The sequence below is a fragment of the Stenella coeruleoalba genome, assembly GCF_951394435.1.
Source record: "Stenella coeruleoalba genome assembly, chromosome: 9".
Taxonomy (NCBI): domain Eukaryota; kingdom Metazoa; phylum Chordata; class Mammalia; order Artiodactyla; family Delphinidae; genus Stenella; species Stenella coeruleoalba.
Window position 1 is genome coordinate 93065487 of NC_137155.1, and position 23492 is coordinate 93088978.

General features: G+C 42.5%; 1 protein-coding gene across 5 annotated transcripts in view; it reads left to right on the plus strand.

The window, feature by feature from the left end:
• MGAM (maltase-glucoamylase) overlaps positions 1 to 23492 on the plus strand; it is a 138330-nt gene that overhangs the window by 92698 nt on the left and 22140 nt on the right. For all 5 annotated transcript variants that reach the window (XR_013829685.1, XM_079931261.1, XM_079931263.1 and 2 more), the window contains exons 18-34: positions 242 to 396; positions 2600 to 2684; positions 3946 to 4002; positions 4539 to 4663; positions 7301 to 7389; positions 8056 to 8105; positions 8535 to 8702; positions 11649 to 11801; positions 12865 to 13062; positions 15732 to 15886; positions 16986 to 17154; positions 17431 to 17527; positions 18391 to 18503; positions 19620 to 19745; positions 21117 to 21245; positions 21494 to 21604; positions 21902 to 21964. Coding sequence is in view for 4 of the 5 variants with exons in the window: in XM_079931261.1 (XP_079787387.1) it covers positions 242 to 396; positions 2600 to 2684; positions 3946 to 4002; positions 4539 to 4663; positions 7301 to 7389; positions 8056 to 8105; positions 8535 to 8702; positions 11649 to 11801; positions 12865 to 13062; positions 15732 to 15886; positions 16986 to 17154; positions 17431 to 17527; positions 18391 to 18503; positions 19620 to 19745; positions 21117 to 21245; positions 21494 to 21604; positions 21902 to 21964 (2043 nt within the window). In the remaining variant the exon portion in view is untranslated. The remainder of the gene's footprint in view (positions 1 to 241; positions 397 to 2599; positions 2685 to 3945; positions 4003 to 4538; positions 4664 to 7300; positions 7390 to 8055; positions 8106 to 8534; positions 8703 to 11648; positions 11802 to 12864; positions 13063 to 15731; positions 15887 to 16985; positions 17155 to 17430; positions 17528 to 18390; positions 18504 to 19619; positions 19746 to 21116; positions 21246 to 21493; positions 21605 to 21901; positions 21965 to 23492) is intronic.

The following is a 23492-nucleotide window of genomic DNA, read 5'->3' on the forward strand; positions in this document are numbered from 1 at the left end:
TCTACTGAGAGCACCCATAGAATGAATGAGGGGGGATGCAGTGCAGGGTGAAGAATGGCCACTTAACTTGGTGGAATGATCTCCCTTTGCCCAACCCTACTGCTCAGAGGCAAAGTTTGCAAGGTAGGCCCCAGGTCTTGCAGGAACAAAACTCTTGGTTGTGATGAATGGAGTCTGATATCTCCAAAGGCTTTTCTTATTTGTAACCAGGTGTCAATTGCAACCTCTTGTTTCTTCTCAGGCCCAGGATCCTGCCTCCTTTGGAGCTGACTCTCTGCTGTTGAATTCCTCCAGGCACTACCTTACCATCCGCTATGCTCTATTGCCCTATCTCTACACCCTCTTCTACCGTGCTCACAGCCAGGGGGACACGGTGGCCAGGCCTCTTCTGCATGAGTAAGTTCACCTAGCCCAAAGGAATTTTGTTAATGTAACTGGGTGACATTGACTGTATCATCAAATATAAGAGTGAAGGGACTTCCCTGGTGGTCCAGCGGGTAAGACTCTGCACTCCCAATGAAGGGGGCCTGGGTTCAATCCCTGGTCGGGAAACTAGATCCTGCATGCAAGTCAAAACCAAGAATTCTCACTCAACTAAGAGTCTACATGCCGCAACGAAGATCCCGTGAGCTGCAACTAAGACCGGCAGCATCCTAAATGAATAAACAAATATTTAAAAAAAAATGAGTGGGGCTTCCCTGGTGGCGCAGTGGTTGAGAGTCCGCCTGCCGATGCAGAGGACACGGGTTCGTGCCCCAGTCCGGGAAGATCCCACATGCTGCAGAGCAGCTGGGCCTGTGAGCTATGGCTGCTGGGCCTGTGCGTCCGGAGACTGTGCTCCGCAACGGGAGAGGCCGCAACAGTGAGAGGCCCACGTACCGCAAAGAAAATGAGTGAAATTAAAACAATCCAAACAGTTACTCAGATATATTTTTTTAACTTGAATAACGAGTTGGTATTTGCAAGGCTGTTGCTGCCTATGTACTATTTTAGGTATATTTAAATATTATAGCCTGTTCCCTTTTGGGGAGAGAACTAGACTAAAAGCTGTGGAATTTGGGGTCTTTGTTCCACCAACTAACTCTATACCTTAGACAAATCATTTAAGTTCCTTCATCCTTAGTTTCTGTAGCCTTCATTTAAAGGATTTGATAGCTTGAACCTGATGGTCGCTTTTGTAATGCACCATGTTCAAGCTCTAGGTCATTTACATACTAATAAGAATAGTATGAAGGATTTTCCTGAATTCAGAATTTTTATTGTCAGCCAATGAGTATCTCTAATTTGACTCTAAAAAAAAGAACACTTAAGAGACTTTCCTTAAAGCTGGCCACTTAGTATGAACTGATGCCTCTATAATATTAGCCGGCAAATAGTTCTGGGGTTTCCAGGCAATCCTGTTTCGGGGCTGGAATCTCGGGGAAGCTGCTGTGAGGCACCGGGGAAATTTAAGCTTGGTGGAGATTTGTAGTAGGAGAGGGTGTGTCCTCGCTTCCTAGCTAATGCTGTGGGACCCTCTGGTGGCTGCAGAGTGAGTAGCTCTGCAGTGGGGTTTGCTTTCTTATGACCGGCCCTGGCAGAATAAGGAGCCGGAAGCCTTGTTTAGAAACCCGAGGATTGAAGATGGTGCTGGGAAGTGTACGGAACTGGCTCGAGACGGAGGCTGTGATTTAGGCGAGGACCCTGCCCCAGTTGCTCATGCCTTTGGTAGCATTTCTCAGGGCTTGAACAGTGGGAGCAGTAATGCTCTGTGTACATGATGCAAAAAAAAAAAAAAAAAAAAAAGCATGAAAATAGAGATATTAGGTTGAACTATGTTTGATGCTATGTAGATAAAAGCCTCAACCAGTTTTATTGGTTGGCTTCTAAGTGAATTCATTCTAACAGTTTTGAGCACAGATATTCTGAAAGTCAAAGTGCTTGGATATTGGAGGATATACTTGCTGGTCATCAATGGGGGCATCTTTGAGGTCTATGTTGGTCATATCATAGAAAAAGAAAAAAGTAACCCAGGTCTCGCTTATTAAAAGTTAACAAAATAATTTTATAGTCTACGAAAAAGAGACTTTTTCTTGTCAAAATCAAAATACAGTTAATTCCCTTCTGTGTCTGACATTTTAGGCCCTCAGGCATATATTATTATAATATATATTATATATTCATTATTGTGGGTAAGTTCTTGCTGTCTCCCAGAATTCTCTATTAAAGGTAGGTATCCTAAAAGAGAAAAGAGTAAAGTTTTTGTCTGCTTTTTTTGGGTGATCAAATCTAGTTCCTTTTGGATAGTCAGCTAAAGTTTTAAAATGTCTTGCTTGTTTTACTTATTTTTTTAAGGGAGATATGACAAATAGAATTATAGCCTGGAACCTGCCTAGCATAGAGATACTGAAATAGGAACTTCTGTCCAAATTGGGGAAAGAATAGGAGGGTGCAGGGGCTAGGGAAAGTGGATCTGCCTGCAGGAGTGGGGAGACAGGTGTCACAGAATAATTTGGGGAATTTGCCCCAGGCAGGGAGCCTGCAAGTTTTAGACAGGCTTGGGGGAGAGCTGCCAGAAAGCACCGGCCCAAATGTCATTGAACGTTTCTCTGGTCTCTAGGTTCTACGAGGACAGCAACACTTGGGATGTGCAGCAGCAGTTTTTATGGGGGCCCGGCCTCCTCATCACTCCGGTTCTGGCCGAGGCAAGTGTTCCCGCCGAGACACACTGGTGGTCTCTGGTCTTGCTCCTGGTAACTCCAGACTCCTCTCTTCTTGGAACCATTTGTCCTCTTTCTATTCCAAACCCATTTCCAACATCTGTGGCTGGGGCAGCCTTGAAGACTGTGTGTTGGAGTTTGGGGAAGATGGGTATCTGATGGGTACACATTTTTGTCTCTAGAAGTCTTTTGTCCTTGACCAAGTTTCCAATCAGTATAGAAGCATCTACGGGTGACTCGGTTTAAGAATTGTCCTATGTGTTGTCAGAGTCTCATAATAGATCATGACTTGTTCCAGGATGCAGAGGCAGGAGGGAGCAGTGACCCAGCACTCACTCTAAGGTCAGGGTGATCTGGGTGTGTTTGTTGTCTCTGCCACTTGGTGCCAGTGCCATCTGGGGGAAATTATGTGCCGCTTCCTCAGCTGTAAGATGAGATAATAATAGTATGTATCACTGGAGACTATTGGGAAGATTAAATGAGGTACGCAGTGTGAAGCTGGAATTTTTTTTTCATTTTTCAAAATCGCACCTTCCAGCCCCGCCCTCTCAAGCCCAGCTTCACAGCGCTGATGGCTCACGGCTCTTCACGTCCTTTCCTCCAAGCAGAACTTGCCTCTCAACCAGTGAAGGGAGTCCCAGATTCTCCTGGTTATTGTTTCATCATTTCTATGCACCGTCGTGTCCTTCTTCCTGTTTTCCACCTGGCTGCAGTTGACTCTGCTAACTGGTCTGGTTTGTGTCTAGAGAGGCTGTATTAGTTTCCTGTCGCTGCTGTAACAAACTACCACAAATGCAGTGGCTCATAACAACAAAAATCTATTATCTTGCATTTCTGGAGGTCGGAAGCCCAACATGGGTCTCACTGGGCTAAAATCACCGTGTTGGTGGGGCCGGTTGCTTCTAGAGGCTCTAAGGGAGAAATCCATTTCCGTGCCTCTTCCACCTTCTAGAGGCTGCCCGCATTCCTTGTTCTGTCTCCCTGCCTCGCTGTCATCACATCTGCTTCTGTGCCTCTAAAGCTGGAATTTTTACCACAACACCTATTTCAATACTATGATTATTATTCCTAATATGGTCCCATCTGGGATTTTTCTTTGAGTGGCAAGGTTATTGCCTCTGTTAGAAGAAAAGCACAAGTTGGTAGAGAAAAGAAAGGCCATTTGTGCATTCTCAGTATGTGATTAAGAAGTTTTATCCCCTTCAGAGGCTGGGCCATAAAGGACAATAGTTTGTTTTAATTTCAGGGTGCAGAGAAAGTGACAGCATATGTGCCTGATGCCGTCTGGTATGACTATGAGACTGTAAGTAGCTTTGACTTTTCTTAAACTCTTCAAGCTGCACAGACAAGATACGTCTGGGTAGACAGAAACATCTATCCATGCACTGAGGAATGTTTCTGTCGTGTTTGCAGTGATTTCATAGCAGAGTCAATAAAGTGAGACGAAGTCACTTGACATCAGTCATGATGAAATCTGAAAAAGATACTTTCATATACTTTATTCAGCAGCAAGATAAAGATGGAAGTAGAATGTCTCATGGGCAAATATTGGGGCCGATGGACAATTTGAGCCTGGTTATAAGTGAGATTCTTGTTCAGAAAACTATCAGTTTGTATAATGTATGTCAAATAGCCTCAGCGTGATATATGTTCCCCAAGCGCCCAGCTGATCACAAAACCCATTGTTCTTAAATTCTTTTCCTTTTCTTGCTTGATGCCTGACTAGATAGCAATTCAACTAGGTGGGAGAAGGAAAGAGCTGGAGATAACTCCGCGTGTGGTTAAGAGGTAGCGGTGATGTGCTCATGCCACTGTGTTTGATTTGTCTATGTGCGTCAGGGGGGCCGAGTGAAATGGAGGAAGCAAAAAGTGGAGATGGAACTTCCTGGAGACAAAATTGGACTTCACCTTCGAGGAGGCTACATCCTCCCCACACAGCAGCCAGCCACAACCACTGTGGCCAGGTATAGCATGGCTGGGAGTTTCCTTTAAGGGGGAGGCTGACAAACCTAGTTGTTTCTGTTCCCATCTGTTGCCCATGTAGAAGATGCTGAAGCATTATGTGGAATGTAGGGAGGAAGGGCATGTGTGTGTGTGTGTGTGTGTGTGTGCGTGTGCGTGTGTGTGTGTGTGGTCATCAAACTCTGTTCCCTGGATTTCTGTGGGCCTCTTCTGGGGAAGCTGTGATTTAGACTGCATCCAGATGGATTTTGAAAGACCTTAATCCTGTCCTTCCTTAACCCCCCGACTTAACCCCCCCCCGAGGGTGGTGAACCTTCCTAGTTTTCCTAGGAATATGTCAGTTTTAGCCCTGAAAGTCTCATGTTTTGGGAAACATCTCAATTCCGGGCAAACGGGGTCTGTTGATCACTCCACCTGCCTTTATCAGACCATCATTCTACCATGCTGTGCACTCGACTCCTCATTCTCATTTCTAGGGAGTGGGGTCCACTTTCCACTCCCCTATAATCTCAATTTCCTGTTTCTTTCTTCCCACTGAGCCATTTCTTTCTTGTGATGCAAAACGGGGTTCAAAAATTACTTCCTGTGCACTTCAAATCTCCTTCATGTCACTCATTTCTCCTTGATGATTCTTTGATGCTCAAATTATAGACTCCATCTGTACTAAAGAGGCACACATTCACATCTGTGTCTCTAAATGTATCAGCTAATCTGCTTTTAATAGATGTAGTTTTTTGGAGGTTAGAAGTCTTTTTCTTTTGAACCTTCCTTACTGCCATAATTTTTCAAGTTTAAACTTTTGTGATACTGATGGAAAATACTTATATATCCAAATACCACCTGGGTTCCTTTTCTCTAACTATTCAGCTCCATGCTGTTCTGCACACTGATACCAAAATTGTCTTTCCAAAGTGAAGATCTCAATTTGTTGCTTCCCAGGTTAAAGTCTAAATTCTATCATTAGTAGGTTGTTCAAGGCCAATCATAATCTGGTTTCAAGTTAACCTGTGTCTCCTGACACCTTACCACACACCTATAGAACAGCCATGCCAAAAATCTTGTTATTCTCTAAAGATACTCATCTATTTCCCTGCATCTGGGCTTCAGCACTTCTTACCCTTTTCAGCATTCTTTGCCTGATACATTCTTAATCATATTCCAAATTACACTCTGATTTCATCTGCGAGAAATCTTCCCCAACAATTCCAGCAGAGGGTGTGCTGCCACTTCCAACTTTCTGGTCATTTTTTAATACATTTTTTTCCCTTAATATTGTTAAGTATTTCAGTCATAGTTATTCTATACTTTGTAACTGAAAATTCTATTATCTAAAATCCTTAGTGGAATCTAAATCTATTGTTAGTTGTTTTTGCCAACTTTCTTTCATGTTGGCTTGTTACCTCGTGCATTTAGTAATTTTTTGGTTTTCCGAATGTGGTGATCTCAAGGATCCAAATAGGTCTCACTCGCCCAGAGGGGATCAGCCTGCTCTTTGGTTGCAAGCCAGGACTGCTGTCAACTTGGGTTTCACGTTAGCACCCTTCAGGGACCATGTGTTTAATTTATCTAGGGCCAAGTAGTATTGTAGTGGGTGAGTCCTTAAGAGTATGCAGTGTCCTCAAGAATATCTAGGCCACCTACTGCTTCAAGTGTCACTGTGGACTCCTGTAAGGATTTTAACTTTTGTGCCACTCTTTACTTTCTGTTTGGACTATTTGGTGAATATGTTTAATCTTTCTTACCATATTTAAGGTCATCAATGTCGTTCTGGTCTATTTGTTTTTGTATCTCTTAGACTTCCTAGCAATGAAAGCTACTCAGTACATGCGTGTTAAGTGAAAGCAGGTGATTTTGTTGACCCTGGAACCTGGCTGGCACAGGGCACAGTGGAAGGCTGACCTATGAAAGAATATAATAGGGAGTGTGAGGGATGCAACAGGAGTAGGAAATCGGGAGGTGGTCTAGAGGAGGGGCGGAATAAGGGGAGATTTAAATGCAGCTGCTCCTTCTTTCTCCCTCTTTCTCTATGTGCATCTATTTCAGCATCTTTTGAGTAGTGTTTTGTGTTTTATATTCTGAGTTATAAAGCAGATAATTAGAATGTTCTCTTTTTCTCTCTCGAAATGAACTAATAATAAATAATCAAATTAGGAAATTGCCATTATATAGATGGACCTTGTTGTATTTTCTTGCTTTCTGAGTCAACATGGTTCTTAGGCAGGGAACAAATATATCCCCCTGACTGCAGTTAATACTTCTCCTGCATGTATCAGCTGTAAAATGATTAGGCTGAACCAATTATTGTCTCCGATTTCTTTCTCTTCTAATAGTCTGTATTCAAAATAATAATAGCATCAGCAGGTTTTATTGTAGCTATTGCAGTGATTCTGGTGATTAAATTCTTGCCTCCTTCATAGATGTTTATTGCTAATGTTTGGAGTGGTGCTGTCGCCTGTGACATTACCCATTCTAGAAAGTGATGCCCCTGTTGCTTTTGCCTTTGTGCCTGAAGAAAAGCAGAGCCATCTGCTGCTAGTGACCTGTCCCATTTGAAATCTGATAGAATCCTTCACAGCTCATTTAGCAAAATTCTTTGAGTCCCAAGTCTTTGCCTCTCACATAAATCTTGTTTCTCACAGTCGAAGGAACCCTCTTGGTCTTATCATTGCCCTGGATGACAACAAAGAAGCAAAAGGCGAACTTTTCTGGGATGATGGGGAAACGAAAGGTGAGCACAATGTTGCCGTTTCCAAACCTGCATCTTCGAGTTACTCCTGCTGGTCATTCAGCGGTGGGAGAAATCTCACCAGGCCCAGTAACATTAATCACTCGAGAGGAGAATTTTGATTTCGGTTGTGCTGTTCAGGAATAGTGGTAGTTGGACCACAGGTGGAAGGAAAACACATCTCTACCTCTTAGAATTCTCCCGCTGGCCAGCTGCATATATAGGCTCTCATTGTATTATCAAAGGGCACCTGAAAGAAATGTTTTCTAGACTGTTTCTGCCATTCAGTGCACACATCTTCCCTCCAAGTACTTATGAACAAACGTGGATGGTGTGTAAAACCTACCTGTGCTAGTCAGGCAGTGAGAAGACACCTTTCTAGCGCACCCGAATCTAGCCACGCTTCTTAATCTGTCTCCAATACATTAAAGATTCTTGTGGCTCAAGCTTAGGAAATAGCTTCGCTTGAGGCATATGCCTTGGAAGCACTTGGAAGGGAACCTTTTCAAGGTTAAGGTAGGAAGGAGAAGTGAAAACAGTGTCTTGGCCTTGGACACTCTCTCTCTAATCTTGTCATTCTCAACATGTAGCTTCAAGGAGTGCCAGGATGAAATCTGTCCTTCTGTAGTGGGCAGGCCAGAGTCTGACTTGTTTTAATCTCACTTTCAGATACTGTGGCCAATAAAGTTTACCTCTTATGTGAGTTCTCCGTCACCCAAGTGAGTAGTATATTTTTATGAATCTTAAGTGTGGGCTTTTGTCTGACCGTTAGCTCATATGTGTTTGTGTATGTGTGTAATTTTATTTGTAGCTTCATTTATGACAATAGGTGGCCACATTTCAGTTTATGACTTAACACCTAATAATTGAATCATTCATGTTAGTAAAAAGAGGCAATGATATGGATAAATCAAAGCAGTCTTTTTAAATGAAGTTTTAAAAAATTTCTCTCTCTGTATGTGTGTTTCTCTCTCTCTCTTTTTTCCGCCCCCCTCAGGGGAAAAATAAGTTTGTACTTGAGCACACATTAGTAGAGACAGCTAAGAGCCATTTGGAGCGGTTTTGAGTATCCGGTCTAGGATGAAGTATTGGAGTGATTTGAGAATCTGTGTATTTAAGGCAGATCTTTGTACTTAACTGTTTTGCAGAACCGCTTGGATGTGAAGATTTTGCAATCAACCTACACAGACCCCAATAATTTAGCATTTAAAGAGATTAAAATCCTTGGGACCCAGGAACCTACCAATGTTACAGTGAAACACAATGGTGTCAAAATTCAAGTTTCTCCTAATGTCACTTATGATTCTAACCTCCAGGTAAAACCCCATTTTGTTGAGATAGTTTGTAAAGAATTCTTCATCGCTTATGATGTTCCTTCTTGCCAAGGTTGCATGGGTTTCTTTTTTTTTTTTTTTTTGCGGTACGCGGGCCTCTCACTGTTGCGGCCTCTCCCGTTGCAGAGCACAGGCTCCGGACGTGCAGGCTCAGCGGCCATGGCTCACGGGCCCAGCCGCTCCGCGACACGTGGGATCTTCCCGGACCGGGGCACGAACCCGTGTCCCCTGCATTAGCAGGCGGTCTCTCAAGCACTGCGCCACCAGGGAAGCCCTGCATGGGTTTCTGAAGGACCAGAGCACACTCTGAAGACTGGGGTGGGGAGTCAGAGGGTTAGGACAGAAAAAAATAAAGAGTGGGCCAGAGCTGGGATTAACAAAGGAGCTGCTGAGACATGGGAGGAGATAAACTGGTCCTTTCATCTTTATTCCCTTATCTGTCCCTCAGTCTTCTGTCCTCTCTGACTCGAACAGAAGAAGAGCGAAGTCAGGAGTGTCGGGAACAGGACTGGAGGAGAACCGGGTCTGAAAGCTGCTGATTGATTGATGCTAGAAGGGTTGAGGTGGGAGGTGGGATTCCCATTCATTAAAATTTCGAGGTGCTTTTTTTTTCTTCTCTTACTGTATTGAGCTATATAGATTCTCACTCCAACACATACATTTTTAGGAAATATTTTAAGTCAAAGAATTGGATAAGCTTAGCTAATGGATACTCACTTGGTTAGGTGATAATAATAAAATAATTTTCCTCCCTTTTAATGAGGCCTGAAGTTGCTGGATAGGCTGTAACCAGCTCCTCTGAAATCTTAGTATTATGAGGAATCCTTTCCCCCAACACCCCCTGCTACAGGTGCTCCAAATGATCTGGGATTGGGAGCTGCTGGGTCAGCGTGGTTTGTGAGGGACCGTCCAAATTTGGAGAAAATAAGTAAATTTAATCTTCTACTATAATGATATATTGGTTGCATTTGACATTTTGTCTTGACAACATACATTGAGGGTGCATACATTATAAAGTTAGAAATAAAGTATTATATGGCTAGTTGTGTGTACAGCAAAGTGCAAGCCATTTGAAAGATGCACATATAAAAATAAACTAATTAAATGTTTGATAAATATATTAATAAATATACAACCAAAGGAACTCTTTTATTGTTTGAATTTAGGTAGTGGAGAAACATATGAAACTATTGGGAAGGGGACAGGCAACCCAACCCTGTAGGAAATGTTAGTATATATTCTGCCCAATTTCATGTTCAAAGCTTAACGGAGTCATTGAGCAAAGCTTTGGAGACATCAGGGCTAGAGGTGGACCTTGAAAGATGGTACACCTGGTAGAGATTTGTTCAGCTGCAAGTGACAGGAGACTCAGCAAAATGGTATTTTAAACAAATTGGGATTTTTTTTCCTTTATGGGACTGGAAGTTTAGGAAGTAGTCAGTTGCTGGCATTGGATCAGTGGCTCAAGGTTGTCAGGGTTGAGGTCTTTTCTTCTCTTGTGATTAGAAATGGTGGCTTAATTCCAGTCACTCTAGCCTTGTTAGAGAACAAATAAAAATAAACAAAGAAGAAGAAGCTGGAAGGAAAAGGGAAAGGTGAAGGTGAAGGGAAGGGAGGGGCAGGCCCTTAAATCAAGAAAGAAATACTTGGCCAATGGACTTGCACTTACCTATTAATGGCCACAGCTGTGTTACATGGCTTCAAAAAAATAGTTCTTAATCGAGAACTTTAGTGCTCTAAACTGAAATAGTAAGAAGGGAGTTTTACAGAGGGCAGGCAGCTAGCAGTAAGTTCCCCAGATAAGCACCATTTTCCTAGAAAGGGCGTTTGCTTAGATAAAGCAGTCAAGGTGGAAGTATCAGAATAAGCCAGTCTCGGGACTAAGAATAGCCTTCTGTTAGTCTGTGAGTACCGAATAACTAGAATGGGTAGGATCCACTTTTGGAAGGGGCTCAGTTTGGACAGATTAACTTGTGGTCAGATTTTGGAGGGTTTTAGGTGCCAAAATAAGAAGGATCTGATCTGATTCTCAAAGGGTCTCATATTGATCCTTGAATCAATATGTGCCGTTGTGAGAGCGTTATTCTGGGGTGGGGTTTGAGGTACAGGGAAGAGCAAGATGAATGTAGACTGGGGAGAGACTGGAAGAAAGATGATAATCCTTAGCATGAGATTTTATGCCTCTGGACAAATGAGAACTTTCACTGTGGAAATTACTAATTAAAGAGGAGATGACCGTAAGAAAAACACATAGAAAAATATTAAATGTTTGAATTAGGGAATGGGACTCAAAGAAAATTTCAAGTCTTGAGGCTCTGGGCTTGGGGAAATGAAGAGGTTGGGATGTTAGAAATGGAAGGAAATGTAATGATTTTGCCAACTCACCAATTTTGCAGTTGGTGAAACTGAGACCCGAGGAATTGAAATAGTTTGTCTAAGTTTCCACAGTGGAATGGAGGGGAGAACCCAGGCCACACATGATTCTTATTTCTGTGTTCTTGCCCCTACTCCAGACCAATGGGGAATGCTGTTTGGGGAATGGAGGACAAAATGATGAGCTCAGTATGGGGTGACACCACGTGCTTGTGTGTGCTGTGCTACAAGGGGGCTGCAGAAGAGAGCCTTCCTGACAAAATAAGGAACAGAAGAGGAGTCGGGGGAGGAAAGAAAGGGGTGATTACAGAAGGTTGTAGTTGACCTGATTCTTTTCAAAATGTTATGTACAAATTCTGATAGAATTGTGCCATTTCCCCTGTGGTTACTGGTTAGAACTCTGCCCTCTCTCTCTTTGTGTAAGCTCCAGTGCTGTGTTGCTTAGATTGTTGGGAGTCTGGTCTGATTTCTATTTTCTTTCCTAAAAGAAGTTTCAGACCTTACAGGGTCTTTGTCCTGAGGGTACATTTGCTTGATACTTTCCCATTCTTACAGGTGGCCCTTATCACAGAAATTGATCTTGTCCTGGGAGAAATATACACGGTGGAGTGGGATGTGAAGATAAGGGATGCAGAAAAAATAGACTGTTATCCTGATGAGAATGGTGCTTCTGCAGAAAACTGTACTGCCCGCGGCTGCGTCTGGGAGGTAACCATAGTGACGGTGTTAATGTACATTAAAATCCCAGGATATTGAATATAGTTCCCTGTGCTATAGAGTAGGACCTTGTTGTTTATCCATCTTCTACATAACAGCTTGTATCTGCTAGGCCCAAATTCACAATCCATCCTTCCCCCACCCCCCTCCCCCTTGGCAACCTCAAGTCTGTTCTTTATGTCTGTGAGTCTGTTTCTGTTTTGTAGATAGGTTCGTTTGTGTCATGGTTTAGATTCCACATATAAGTGATATCATATGGTATTTGTCTTTCTCTGTCTGACTTACTTCACTCAGTACGATAATCCGTGGGTCCATCCATGTTGCTGCAAATGGCATTATTTCAGTCTTTTTTATGGCTGCGTAGTATTCCATTGTGTGTATGTACCACATCTTCTTTATCCATTCATGTGTTGATGGACATTTAGGCTGTTTCTATGTCCTGGCTATTGTGAATAGTGCAGCTATGAACATAGGGGTGCATGTATCTTTTTGAATTGTAGTTTTGTCTGGGTATATGCCCAGGAGTGGGATTGCTGGATCATATATCAACTCTATTTTTAGTTTTTTGAGGAACCGCTATACTGTTTTCCACAGTGGCCACATCAATTTACATTCCCACCAGCAGTGTAGGAGGGTTCCCTTTTCTTCATACCCTCTCCAGCATTTGTTATTTGTAGACTTTTTAATGATGGCCATTCCTAACAGTGTGAGGTAGTACCTCATTGTAATTTTGTAAAATCCTCTACACTTAATCTACAATTTCACAAGCATAGCACCAGCGCCTATATCACTACTTAAAATCCATAGAAAGGACAGACTTCCAAAGTAACCTGAGTTTTTATCTGGATGTGAAGAATAGGTAAGGATGGGAGTGGGACTTTTTTTTACAAATATTTTACATGGAGACCAGGAATGAAAACTGATGTCACTACCAAAGAGTATATAAGAAAATGACTGGTTTTATCTTTATCTCCCTGCAAATTGCCTTTTCTAGCCCCTTTATATCTGATAATCTTAGAACTCATGCTGAGCTGGATTTGGCTTTACTTTTCAGGTATCCGGTTCTCCTGGAGTCCCTTTTTGCTATTTTGTCAATGATCTATACTCTGTCAGTGATGTTCAGTATGACTTACATGGGGCCACAGCTGTCCTCTCCTTAAAGTCTTCGTATGCCTCCTCTTTGCCCTCCGTACCCGTGAAGTCCCTCCGTCTGAATGTGACCTACCATAAGGATAACATGCTGCAGTTTAAGGTATGTGTTTACAGTATACGTGTCAAGTACCTACTTGGCACTTTTCATTTCCATTATTCTTTGCTAGTCAAGGTTACAGAACCCTGAAATCAGTCTGCTCTTCTAAGTTAGCCATGCTACAATATACTAGATTATTATCCTAAGAGTAATTGGAGACCATTGATGGAACAGTGACACCTGTTCTAAATTGCACTTTGAAACGATTGCTGTGTCTACTGTAAGGAAAGTGGTTGGGAGGTCAAGAGTGAAAAAGGAGAGACAAGTTAGGAGGCTTAGGAAATTTCCAGTTAGGAAATCCAGATGAGGGACTGAGCTTAAACGAGGTACAGAAAGGAGATGGAGAAGTGGACATCTTTGAGAGAGTGACAAGTAGCATTATGGGATCTGGTGATTAATTACAAGTAGTCTATGAGGGAGAGAGAAGCATCAAGACGATTACCATGTTTCTAGCTTATGTCTTTATATGGATGGTGGTGACATTAACTGGGATGGGAAAACTGAAAAGGTTTGAGCTTAGGCAAAATAAAATGATGAGTTCAGTTCTGAACACTGAATTTGGGATATATGAAATACCTACAAGAGTGTACTGATCTCTTTCTCTCCCATGATTTAATTACATCTCAGGACAAGCGATGGGCTGTTTTTGATATCTTTTTCGCTATTGAATTGTAAGTTTCTCAAGGACAGGAATTTGTCCCTTCATCTCTGTGTTCCTGAAATGTAACACAAAGCTTAGGAGATAGTAAGTTCTCAAAAGTTTATTGAGAGAATAAACGAAAGACTCAGGCCAGTGTGGCATTGCTTGAAATGTTCTTGACAATCTGATATCAACCTGGACAGTGAGCTCTTTCACATCTTCTAATGTAGGGATGATACTCTTTTATCTTTCTATCCTCACTGTAACACTGGCAAGTGGTAAGCGCCTAATGGGTTTGAAATAAAGGAACTTGACCAAGTTCCCAGGTTTAATTCTTCCCTATGCTAGCTCCCGATTATGCAGCAGCCTCTCCAAAATACTTGCCTCTTTCTTTTAATTCTCTGTGCCTTTGCATTTATATCTCTGCCAGGAAGCACTTGATTTTCATTCTGTGCTTGTTTAATGACTGAAAATCTTTTTAAGACTCAGCCTTTTCCCTCATGAAACTGTCTCAGTCTTCCAGAAACATTGTTAGGCATTTCCTTTCCTGTAACCTCACAATACTTCTGTATAGCTCTACGTTAACATGTATCACTCAGGTAGTGTGGGCACCTCTCTTTCACTTTCCATTAGTATGTGGACTTCTTAAAAGCAATAACTGTCTTACTCAGTTTAGTGATCCTTGTGTCTAGTACAGTATCAGGTAAGAATATAGTAGGTACTCAGTGAATCAGTTTAGACCCCATTTTTAACAAGGACATCTATGATTATTTTAATCAAGTAGAGTTCATGGGGGTTTTCTTTGATTTTTTGTTTTTTTTTTTTTACATCTTTATTGGAGTGTAATTGCTTTACAATGGTGTGTTAGTTTCTGCTTTATAACAAAGTGAATCAGTTATACATATACATATGTTCCCATATCTCTTCCCTCTTGCATCTCCCTCCCTCCCACCCTCCCTATCCCACCCCTCTAGGTGGTCACAAAGCACCGAGCTGATCGCCCTGTGCTATGCGGCTGCCTCCCACTAGCTATCTATTTTACGTTTGGTAGTGTATATATGTCCATGCCACTCTCTCGCTTTGTCACAGTTTACCCTTCCCCCTCCCCATATCCTCAAGTCCATTCTCTAGTAGGTCTGTGTCTTTATTCCTGTCTTACCCCTAGGTTCTTCATGACATTTTTTTTCCTTAAATTCCATATATATGTGTTAGCATATGGTATTTGTCTTTCTCTTTCTGACTTACTTCACTCTGTATGACAGACTCTAGGTCCATCCACCTCATTACAAATAGCTCAATTTTGTTTCTTTTTATGGCTGAGTAATATTCCATCATGTTTTTTGGGGGGGATTTTTTTTCAGTTCAGAAATGTTTTCAGGTACTCACATACAGTCACACACCCACACACAAAGTAATAAAGAATATATTCATAAATTCCAGACTGATTTCCCAAGGTAGAACCAATATCAAAGGAATGTGCTTATGTAATACAGGCTTTAAAAATGAGATATGACAGGGGCTTCCCTAGTGGCGCAGTGGTTGAGAGTCTGCCTGCTAATGCAGGGGACATGGGTGCGAGCCCTGGTCTGGGAGGCTCCCACATGCCGCGGGGCAACTGGGCCCGTGAGCCACAACTACTGGGCCTGCGCGTCTGGAGCCTGTGCTCCGCAACAAGAGAGGCTGCGATAGTGAGAGGCCCGCGCACCGCGATGAAGAGTAGCCCCCGCTTGCCACAACTAGAGAAAGCCCTCACACAGAAACGAAGACCCAATACAGCAAAAATAAAATAAATTAATTGATAAACTCCTACCCCCAACATCTTCTTTAAAAAACAAAATGAGATATGACAGACTCAGATCAAAATAGTAAATGTGACGTTGTTCTTTGATTTGTTAATTAAATTTCCAGTATCATGAGCTTAAAGAAGACAAATGTAGTGTTCAGACTCTTTGTCAAAGACATCAAGTTTCTGCTAAGAGTGTAGGTTTCAGGACAACTATACTTGCCTAAAATCTGTTTCCTCTGGTCCTAGATTTATGATCCCAACAACAACCGGTATGAAGTTCCAGTCCCTCTCAACATACCCAGGGTTCCATCCAGCACCTCTGAGAGTCGACTCTATGATGTCCTCATTAAGAAGAATCCTTTTGGGATTGAAATTCGCCGGAAGAGTACAGGCACTGTAATGTAAATGGCTCTTAGTCTGACTTGGAATTGATGATTACCTGTATCATTGCCAGGTCCATTGTCCTTGGGGATATCATGCTCAAAGCAACACACTGTCCATTTCCAGATTCATGAACAAGTTATTTCCTTCTGTTCTTATGAGAAATCTTTAGTGCCCTGGGAATAATTCCTGAGGCAGCTGCATGTACCTAGGGATTCATTCAACAAATGTTTATGGGGTGTCTTCTCCATAGTACATGGTTATAGAAGATGAGGTCTTTCTTTTTATGACAAAAAATACTAAGGAAATAACAAAAATAATTTAAGTTAAAATATGTAGCGGTTTAGATAGTGACAACTGCTATGCAGGAAAAAGAACAGGGTAATTGATAATTGTGGGGAGGTTACTGCTTTGATACTGTGGTCAGAGGTGGTCTCTCCAAGGAGGTGACATTTGAAGTAGGACCTGGATGAGCAGAAGCAGCCTCCCCCATGGAGATGGGGGAGGAGTGAGAACACTTCAAGCAAATTGAGTAGTCAGTGCACAGACCAAGAAACAGGAGCAAACTTGCCTTATTAAGGGGAAAAAAGTCCAATGTGGTGGCAGTAGTATCGTAAGTAAGGAGGTGAGTGGGGGGAGATGAGGCTGGGGTCCAGGTGGCTTCAGATCAGGAATGGCCTTGAAGACGTCACAAGATGTTTCAATGAGAATCACTGAAGAATTGCAAACAGGGGTTGACATGATGTGAGATGCTTAAAAAGTAATCATTCTGGATGCTGTGTAGAAAATGGACTATAGTGGGGCAAGGGTGGAAACTAGGCCTGCTGTGAAGTGTTGGCAGCTGAGATGGTGAGACTGATTGGATTTGGCATTCTGGAGGGACCACTAGAAGGAGGTAGTGATAGAGGAAAATAGAAGAAAGAACTGGCTCCTGGGCTTGTATAGCAAGGGAGTCTCTGATTGTTTTAATCTTATAGACTTTATGTTTTGTGTGGGAGGTCAACAGGGAGGTTCTGGGTGGGAGGAGGAAATCAAGAGTTCAATTTCCCTGAGAAGTCAGTTGCTTGAAGCTATTAGAACAGCCCATTTCTTTTGCAAACGTACCCTTTTGTGTTGCAGTTGGGACTCTCAGCTCCTTGGCTTCACCTTCAACGACATGTTCATCCGCATCTCCACGCGCCTCCCCTCCCAGTACCTCTATGGCTTTGGGGAAACTGAGCACACAGCCTTTCGAAGAGACTTGAACTGGAACACGTGGGGAATGTTTTCCCGAGACCAGCCCCCGGGGGTAAGGGCAGAGCATTTGGGATCTGTGTCTTTGCCTCTGTCCACCCACACTGTGTATGCTTCATGTTTCATCTTTCCAACACTCAACCTGGATGGTCACATTCTGCTTTTAGGCAAGTAGGCCAATTCTCGGGTTTCTTTGTTTCTTATGTGTTTATTTCACAGAGAAGACTAGACACACCTTATCAATCAATTTGTTGAGTTTCTTTCTCAATCTCTGTCTTTTTTCCCCCTTTGTCTTCTAACCTCCTGCCACTTTTCCCCATGACTCTCCCAGTACAAGAAGAATTCCTATGGTGTCCACCCCTACTACATGGCACTGGAGGAGGATGGCAATGCCCACGGGGCCCTGCTGCTGAACAGCAACGCCATGGGTAAGATGATGCTGGCATTTCCCCTTATTTTTGTGAATCAGTCATCCTTGAGGAACTTTAGAATGTGTTTGATCATGTGGCCCCGAAGTCAAAATTATTATCTTGTGGAGAGTGCTTTTTATTTTTTTTCTTCATTCTCTTTAGCAGTTCTGTTTATTTCAATTCAGTAACGTGTAGTAATAAGAATTAACTCTTATTTGGCATAAACAACGTAAGAAGGGGTAGCAAAACCAAGCAAGTCCCAAGTATCCTGGAGGTCAGCCAGTGGGAGCCACTAATATAATCTGAATTAGTGATGAAGCTGGGGGTCAGAGCACTCACTCTGGGGGTACGAGGGTGTAAAGAAAATTTGCGTGGTATATTGGAAAGGGGGTGGAAAATCAGGAAGTGGGGTTAAAAAGCATGCTTGTGAAAACTGGTGAAATCTGAATATGGCCTCTACCTGAGTTAATAGTATTATATCAACATCAGTTTCCTGGTTTTGACAATGTACAATGGTTATATAAGAAGTTACCATTGGGGGAAGCTGGGTGAATTGTCCAAGAATACTCTTAGTACTATTTTTGCAACTTCTTGTAAGTTTTAAACTATTCTGAAATAAAAATGTTAATAACAATTCTAAAAGAACAGAAAGACAAAACATATAATAAGGTAATAAGTGCATGAAAGGGAAGAAAATCCAGGCGCAGATTACCCTGCAGACCTTCACTTAACTTTTTAAATTCTCTGTAGGCATAGTACAAAATACCTTCTCTCAGTACTCTACAATAAGGAGGCATAGGAAGAGGGAGAATGTATGAATTTCAGGGGTAATTTCTCACTTGAAGGTTTCCATATTGATTGGTATTTTCCTACATTTCCAGATGTGACATTCCAGCCCTTGCCTGCCGTGACATACCGCACCACAGGAGGAATTCTGGACTTCTGTGTCTTCTTGGGGCCAACTCCAGAGCTTGTCACTCAGCAGTACACTGAGGTAGGAGGGAATTCAGCTGGTTACCAAGTATTTATACAGCACATTCTGTAGTTCTTAGATGATAACTAGAATTGTTCGTCTTTCTGGGAGACAGGTAGGCTATAGAATAAGGAACAATAAATACATCCCGATAACCGTTATATTCGTAGCCTCTCAGAGCATTGCAGACTAGCAGAAGTATCAAAAGTAGTGGTGCCACTGGTGGTAGTTGGCAGTGAAAGTGGTAATAGTGGTGATGATGGTGATGGTGGTGGTGGTGATGATGGTGGTGGCAGTGAGGGTGGTGGCAGTGACAGTGGTAGTAGTGGCGATGGAGGTAATGGTGGTGGTGGTGGTGATGGTGGTGGCAGTGGTGGCAGTGAGGGTGGTGATTGTGGTGGTGAGGGTTGTGGTGGTGGTGATGATGGCGATGGTAGTAATGGTGGTGGTGGCAGTGAGGGTGGTGGCAGTGAGAGTGGTAATAGTGGTGATGGTGGTGATGGTGGTGGTGGTGATGATGGCGGTGATGATGGTGGTGGCAGTGAGAGTGGTGGCAGTGAGGGTGGTGATTGTAGTGATGAGGGTTGTGGTCATAGTGGTCCCAACAGTTGCTTTGGCAGCAGCAACAAACACAGACATAAAACTTACTATATGTCACTGATATATTACTTGTTGCATGTCAGAGCACTTTACATACGTTAACTCATTCAGTCTTCACAAAAACACTATGAAACAAATCTATTATTATCCTCAATTTACAAGTGAAGAAACAGATATAGAAGAGGCTATTTCACTTTTGCCCAGAGTCACATAGCCAGCAGAGACTGGATCGCATATGGTTACCCAGACATTTTGGTATGTTGCTTCTGAATTTCGTGTTCTTAACCAGTAAGCTGGTCTGCCACTAGGAATGAGAGCAAAATCAGGTTTTCCAAAACTCCTGGGGAGAGAGCTCAAGTCTGGCAGGAAGCTTCCTCCAAGTTATCTCAGTGGCTCTGCATCCTCTTAGTTTCTCTCTGGATTTGAATTTGTTGATTATCTAACTGGGGACACTGGAAAAAATATTCTTATTACTTTGTGTACAACTTTAACCCAGATTCTTCTTCTTAAGGACTAAATTTTCTGTTTATTTTCTAGTTGATTGGTCGGCCAGTGATGGTTCCTTATTGGTCCTTGGGGTTTCAGCTGTGTCGCTATGGATACAAGAACGACGCTGAGATTGGTAGCTTGTATGATGAGATGGTGGCTGCCCAGATCCCCTATGTACGTTGTCAGTCTGTGGGGTACTGGCTCTGGGACCGCATGGCCAACCCTTGTCTCTGTATCTGGATTAGTTTGTCTGATTTTTATCAGGTTCTATAAAATTACAAAGTACTTTCTCATACAGTATCACACTCAGCCTCACCCCTACCCAGTAGTAATATAAGGGGGGGGTGTCATTGTCCCCAACTTGAAGAGTCACAGTGATTTGCCAAAGGAAGAGGGCATTGGGTCAGCCCGAGGGCTCTTTCTGCTAGATCATGCTTCCGTTTCTTTCACATGACTTCACAACATCTAGTCAAAAGCATCCTTGCTACCGTAAAAATGTTGCCCAGAGAGTAGTTTTGCTTAATTAAAAGAAATTGACCGGGTTTCCCTGGTGGCGCAGTGGTTGAGAGCTCGCCTGCCGATGCAGGGGACGCGGGTTCGTGCCCCGGTCCAGGAAGATCCCACGTGCCACGGAGCGGCTGGGCCCGTGAGCCATGGCTGCTGAGCCTGTGTGTCCAGAATCTGTGCTCCGCAACGGGAGAGGCCACAACAGTGAGAGGCCTGCGTACCGAAAAAAAAAAAAAAAAAGAAATTGACCCAAATTCAGTCAGACCACTGTGTGTGTAGCTACAACCTCAGTTCCAACGCTTTGCTGGCACTGCAGCCCAGTGTTCCCACAGCTTTGAGCTAATTCCTGGTTGAATGTAGGGATCTTGGGACTGGTTTCCAGAGGAAATAATTATGGAAACAAACTCCACCTTCACTTGAAGATGAGAGGGGTCCACTAATCAGAGAATTGGTCCCATAAACCATTTACATACTTAATTTTATTCTATTGATTTTTCTATTGTTTATGATTGTTCCTACTAACGGAAAGTATAGCATGCAATATTTTATTCTTAATAAGAAAGCTGTGTCTGATAACCCCCAGGATTAGTGATTCCAAAGCAGTTACAGTGGCTTTTGTTTGTTTTGTTTTAATGGGCTTACTATCCACGTTATATTCGTACCGGGTAGTTTATATTATGTTATTTTTTCTGAGTATGAGTCACTGATACCAGGGGCAGCCTCTGGGGATGGGGTGGTGGCCACCATCGCTCCTTATAATGGCCCTTCACAAAGCACTTTCATCTGCTGCTTTCATTTATCTCCACAGCCTTGCTAGTTCGGCATTATCATCCTATTTTTTGCAAATTTAGTTTTTTTCTATTTTACGACTCAAAATTTGAAAATTAGGTGAATTTTCCAGAACCTAATACCTAACAAATAACAGAGGTGGGATTTGAAAGAATCAAAAAGATGCCGACTGAAATTCACCATTGGTTAGTGGAGCGTTGTTCTCACATAGAACCTGGGCTTTTGCAAGTTTCCTTTGTCCTCCTCCAGGACGTGCAGTACGCGGACATCGACTACATGGAGCGGCAGCTGGACTTCACCCTCAGCCCCGAGTTTGAGGGGCTTCCAGCTCTGATTACTCGAATGAAGGCCGACGGGATGCGGGTCATCCTCATTCTGGTGAGTCCCTGTGTGAATGGGCAGAGTCTGTTTGGAAGAGTGAATGGGATTTGGTGCAGAAAGCTTTATACTTGTGTTTTCTTCCATGCTATGAATAGAGAAGTTGAGGTTCAGTAAGAAAAGTGTATTTCCCTGGATTCACAGAAGCTCTACAGCTCAGGTGGAAGCTGATGGCTCCGCTTTTGAAGAGTTCTCCATTTTTCTACCCTGGCTTTGGTTTTCTCACCTGACCTGTGCTTTGATTTCAGGACCCAGCCATTTCTGGCAACGAGACAAAGCCCTATCCCCCTTTCACGCGGGGTGTGGAGGATGATGTCTTCATCAAAGATCCGAATGATGGAAGCATTGTTTGGGGAAAGGTATGCTCTGAGCAGTGAGCCACTAATCCCCACACTGTTAATGTGTTTGTACATTTTTTTTTTTCTTTTCTGTTTGGACTCTGAGGTCAGAAGTTGTCATTTTCTCCATCAGTCTTTGTCACCACTGTTAAGGAATTTTAAAGGAATGTTTGTGCATTGTGAGACCCACTTTTCTTTAGATCAGCCCTACAAGAAAATCAAATTATCACCTCTAGGACATGGTTTATAGTTTCTTAGGAAATGCTAAGTAAGAGAGATTATCTAGTGCATTGCTTTTAAACATTTTTCTCTTCACAGGTCTGGCCTGATTTTCCTGATATTGTTATCAACAGTTCTCTAGACTGGGAAAGTCAAGTGGAGGTAAAGGGCCTGTATGGATGTTGGGTGAAATCAGTGTTGCCAGGAAGGTGCAGCCATACTTAGGATACGGGACACCCCCATGGCATGGGCATGGGCGCGAGATGAAACTTACGTAGGGAACATGTCCTGTGTGTCTGTCTGTGTGCCAGTCACTTTACATGCAATATTTTACCCCAGTTGGGAGGTAGATATTATTATACTTTGCATAACTAAGACTCAGAGAGCTTAAATTACTTCTGTCCATGCTTTTAGGTGACAGAGTGGTGATTTCCAATCCAAGGCTTTCAGATTGCAAACATCCATGAAATTTCCGCTGAATGATACCTCGAAGAAACAGTGCCTTTTGCCTGAATTAGTGTATTTATTGTTTTCATTATTGTTGTTTTTGCCTTGCGTATCCCTTTTAAACAGTCTCCCACGCCTGTCTTCAGTTATTGGGTAATTTTCTCTATACCTCTTTTTTTTCATGGACAGGCTTTTCCATCTTCTCTCTTATAAATCCCCCCATCTTTCCTTGGGTTTCCCAACTTTGATCTTATCTCCCAGTTTCCAGCCATATGTTAAAACTTTCAGTCTTCTGGAAACAGGTTCTTACTTGTAATGGATCTCAGGTGAGGATCCAAGGGAGAGAACCTAGCTTGCTGTAATCTCTGTTGCTTCTCACAGAAGATCACTTGAAGTTTCATGGTCCAGGCAGCCCACATGGACATGGGAATCTGCCAGAGAAGTTCAGGGTCATGGGCTCCTTGACTTTATTTATTTAGTTTTTACTATTTTCCACCAGCTTAACGGCATATAATTGACAAAGAAAATTGTATATATGTAAAGTGTACAATGTGATAATTTGATATACATATATATCATGAAATGATTATGAGAATCAGGTTAAGTGACGCATCCATCATTTCACCTAGTTGCCATTTGTGTACTGTGTGGTGAGAATGTTTAAGATCTACTCTCTTAGCAGCTTTTAAGTATACGATACAGTATTATTAACGACAATCGCCATGTTGTACATTAGGCTCCGAAATGTATTCATCTTAGAAATGAAGGCTTGCCACCTTTGACCAGCATCTCCTCATTTCCTCCACCCCCTGACACCCGGTAATCACCACTCTACTCTCTGTTTCTATGAGTTCAACTTTTTTTTTTTTTTTTCAGATTCCACATATAAGTGAGATCATACAGAATTTGTCTTTCTCTGTCTGGCTTATTTCACTCAGAATAATGCCTTCTAGGTTTATCCATTTTGTTGCAAATGGCAGGTTTTCCTTCTTTCTCATAGCTGAATAATATTCCATTGTATGTATAGACACCACACGTTCTTTATCCATTCATGTGTGGACAGACACTTACGTTACTTCAACATCTTGGCTATTGTGAATAAATGCTGCAGTGAACATGGGAGTACAGATATCTCTTCAAGATGCTGATTTTGCTTCCTTCAGGATATATACCCAGAAGTAGAATTGCTGGATCATACAGTAGTTCTATTTTTAATTTTTTGAGGGAATGCCATACTATTGGG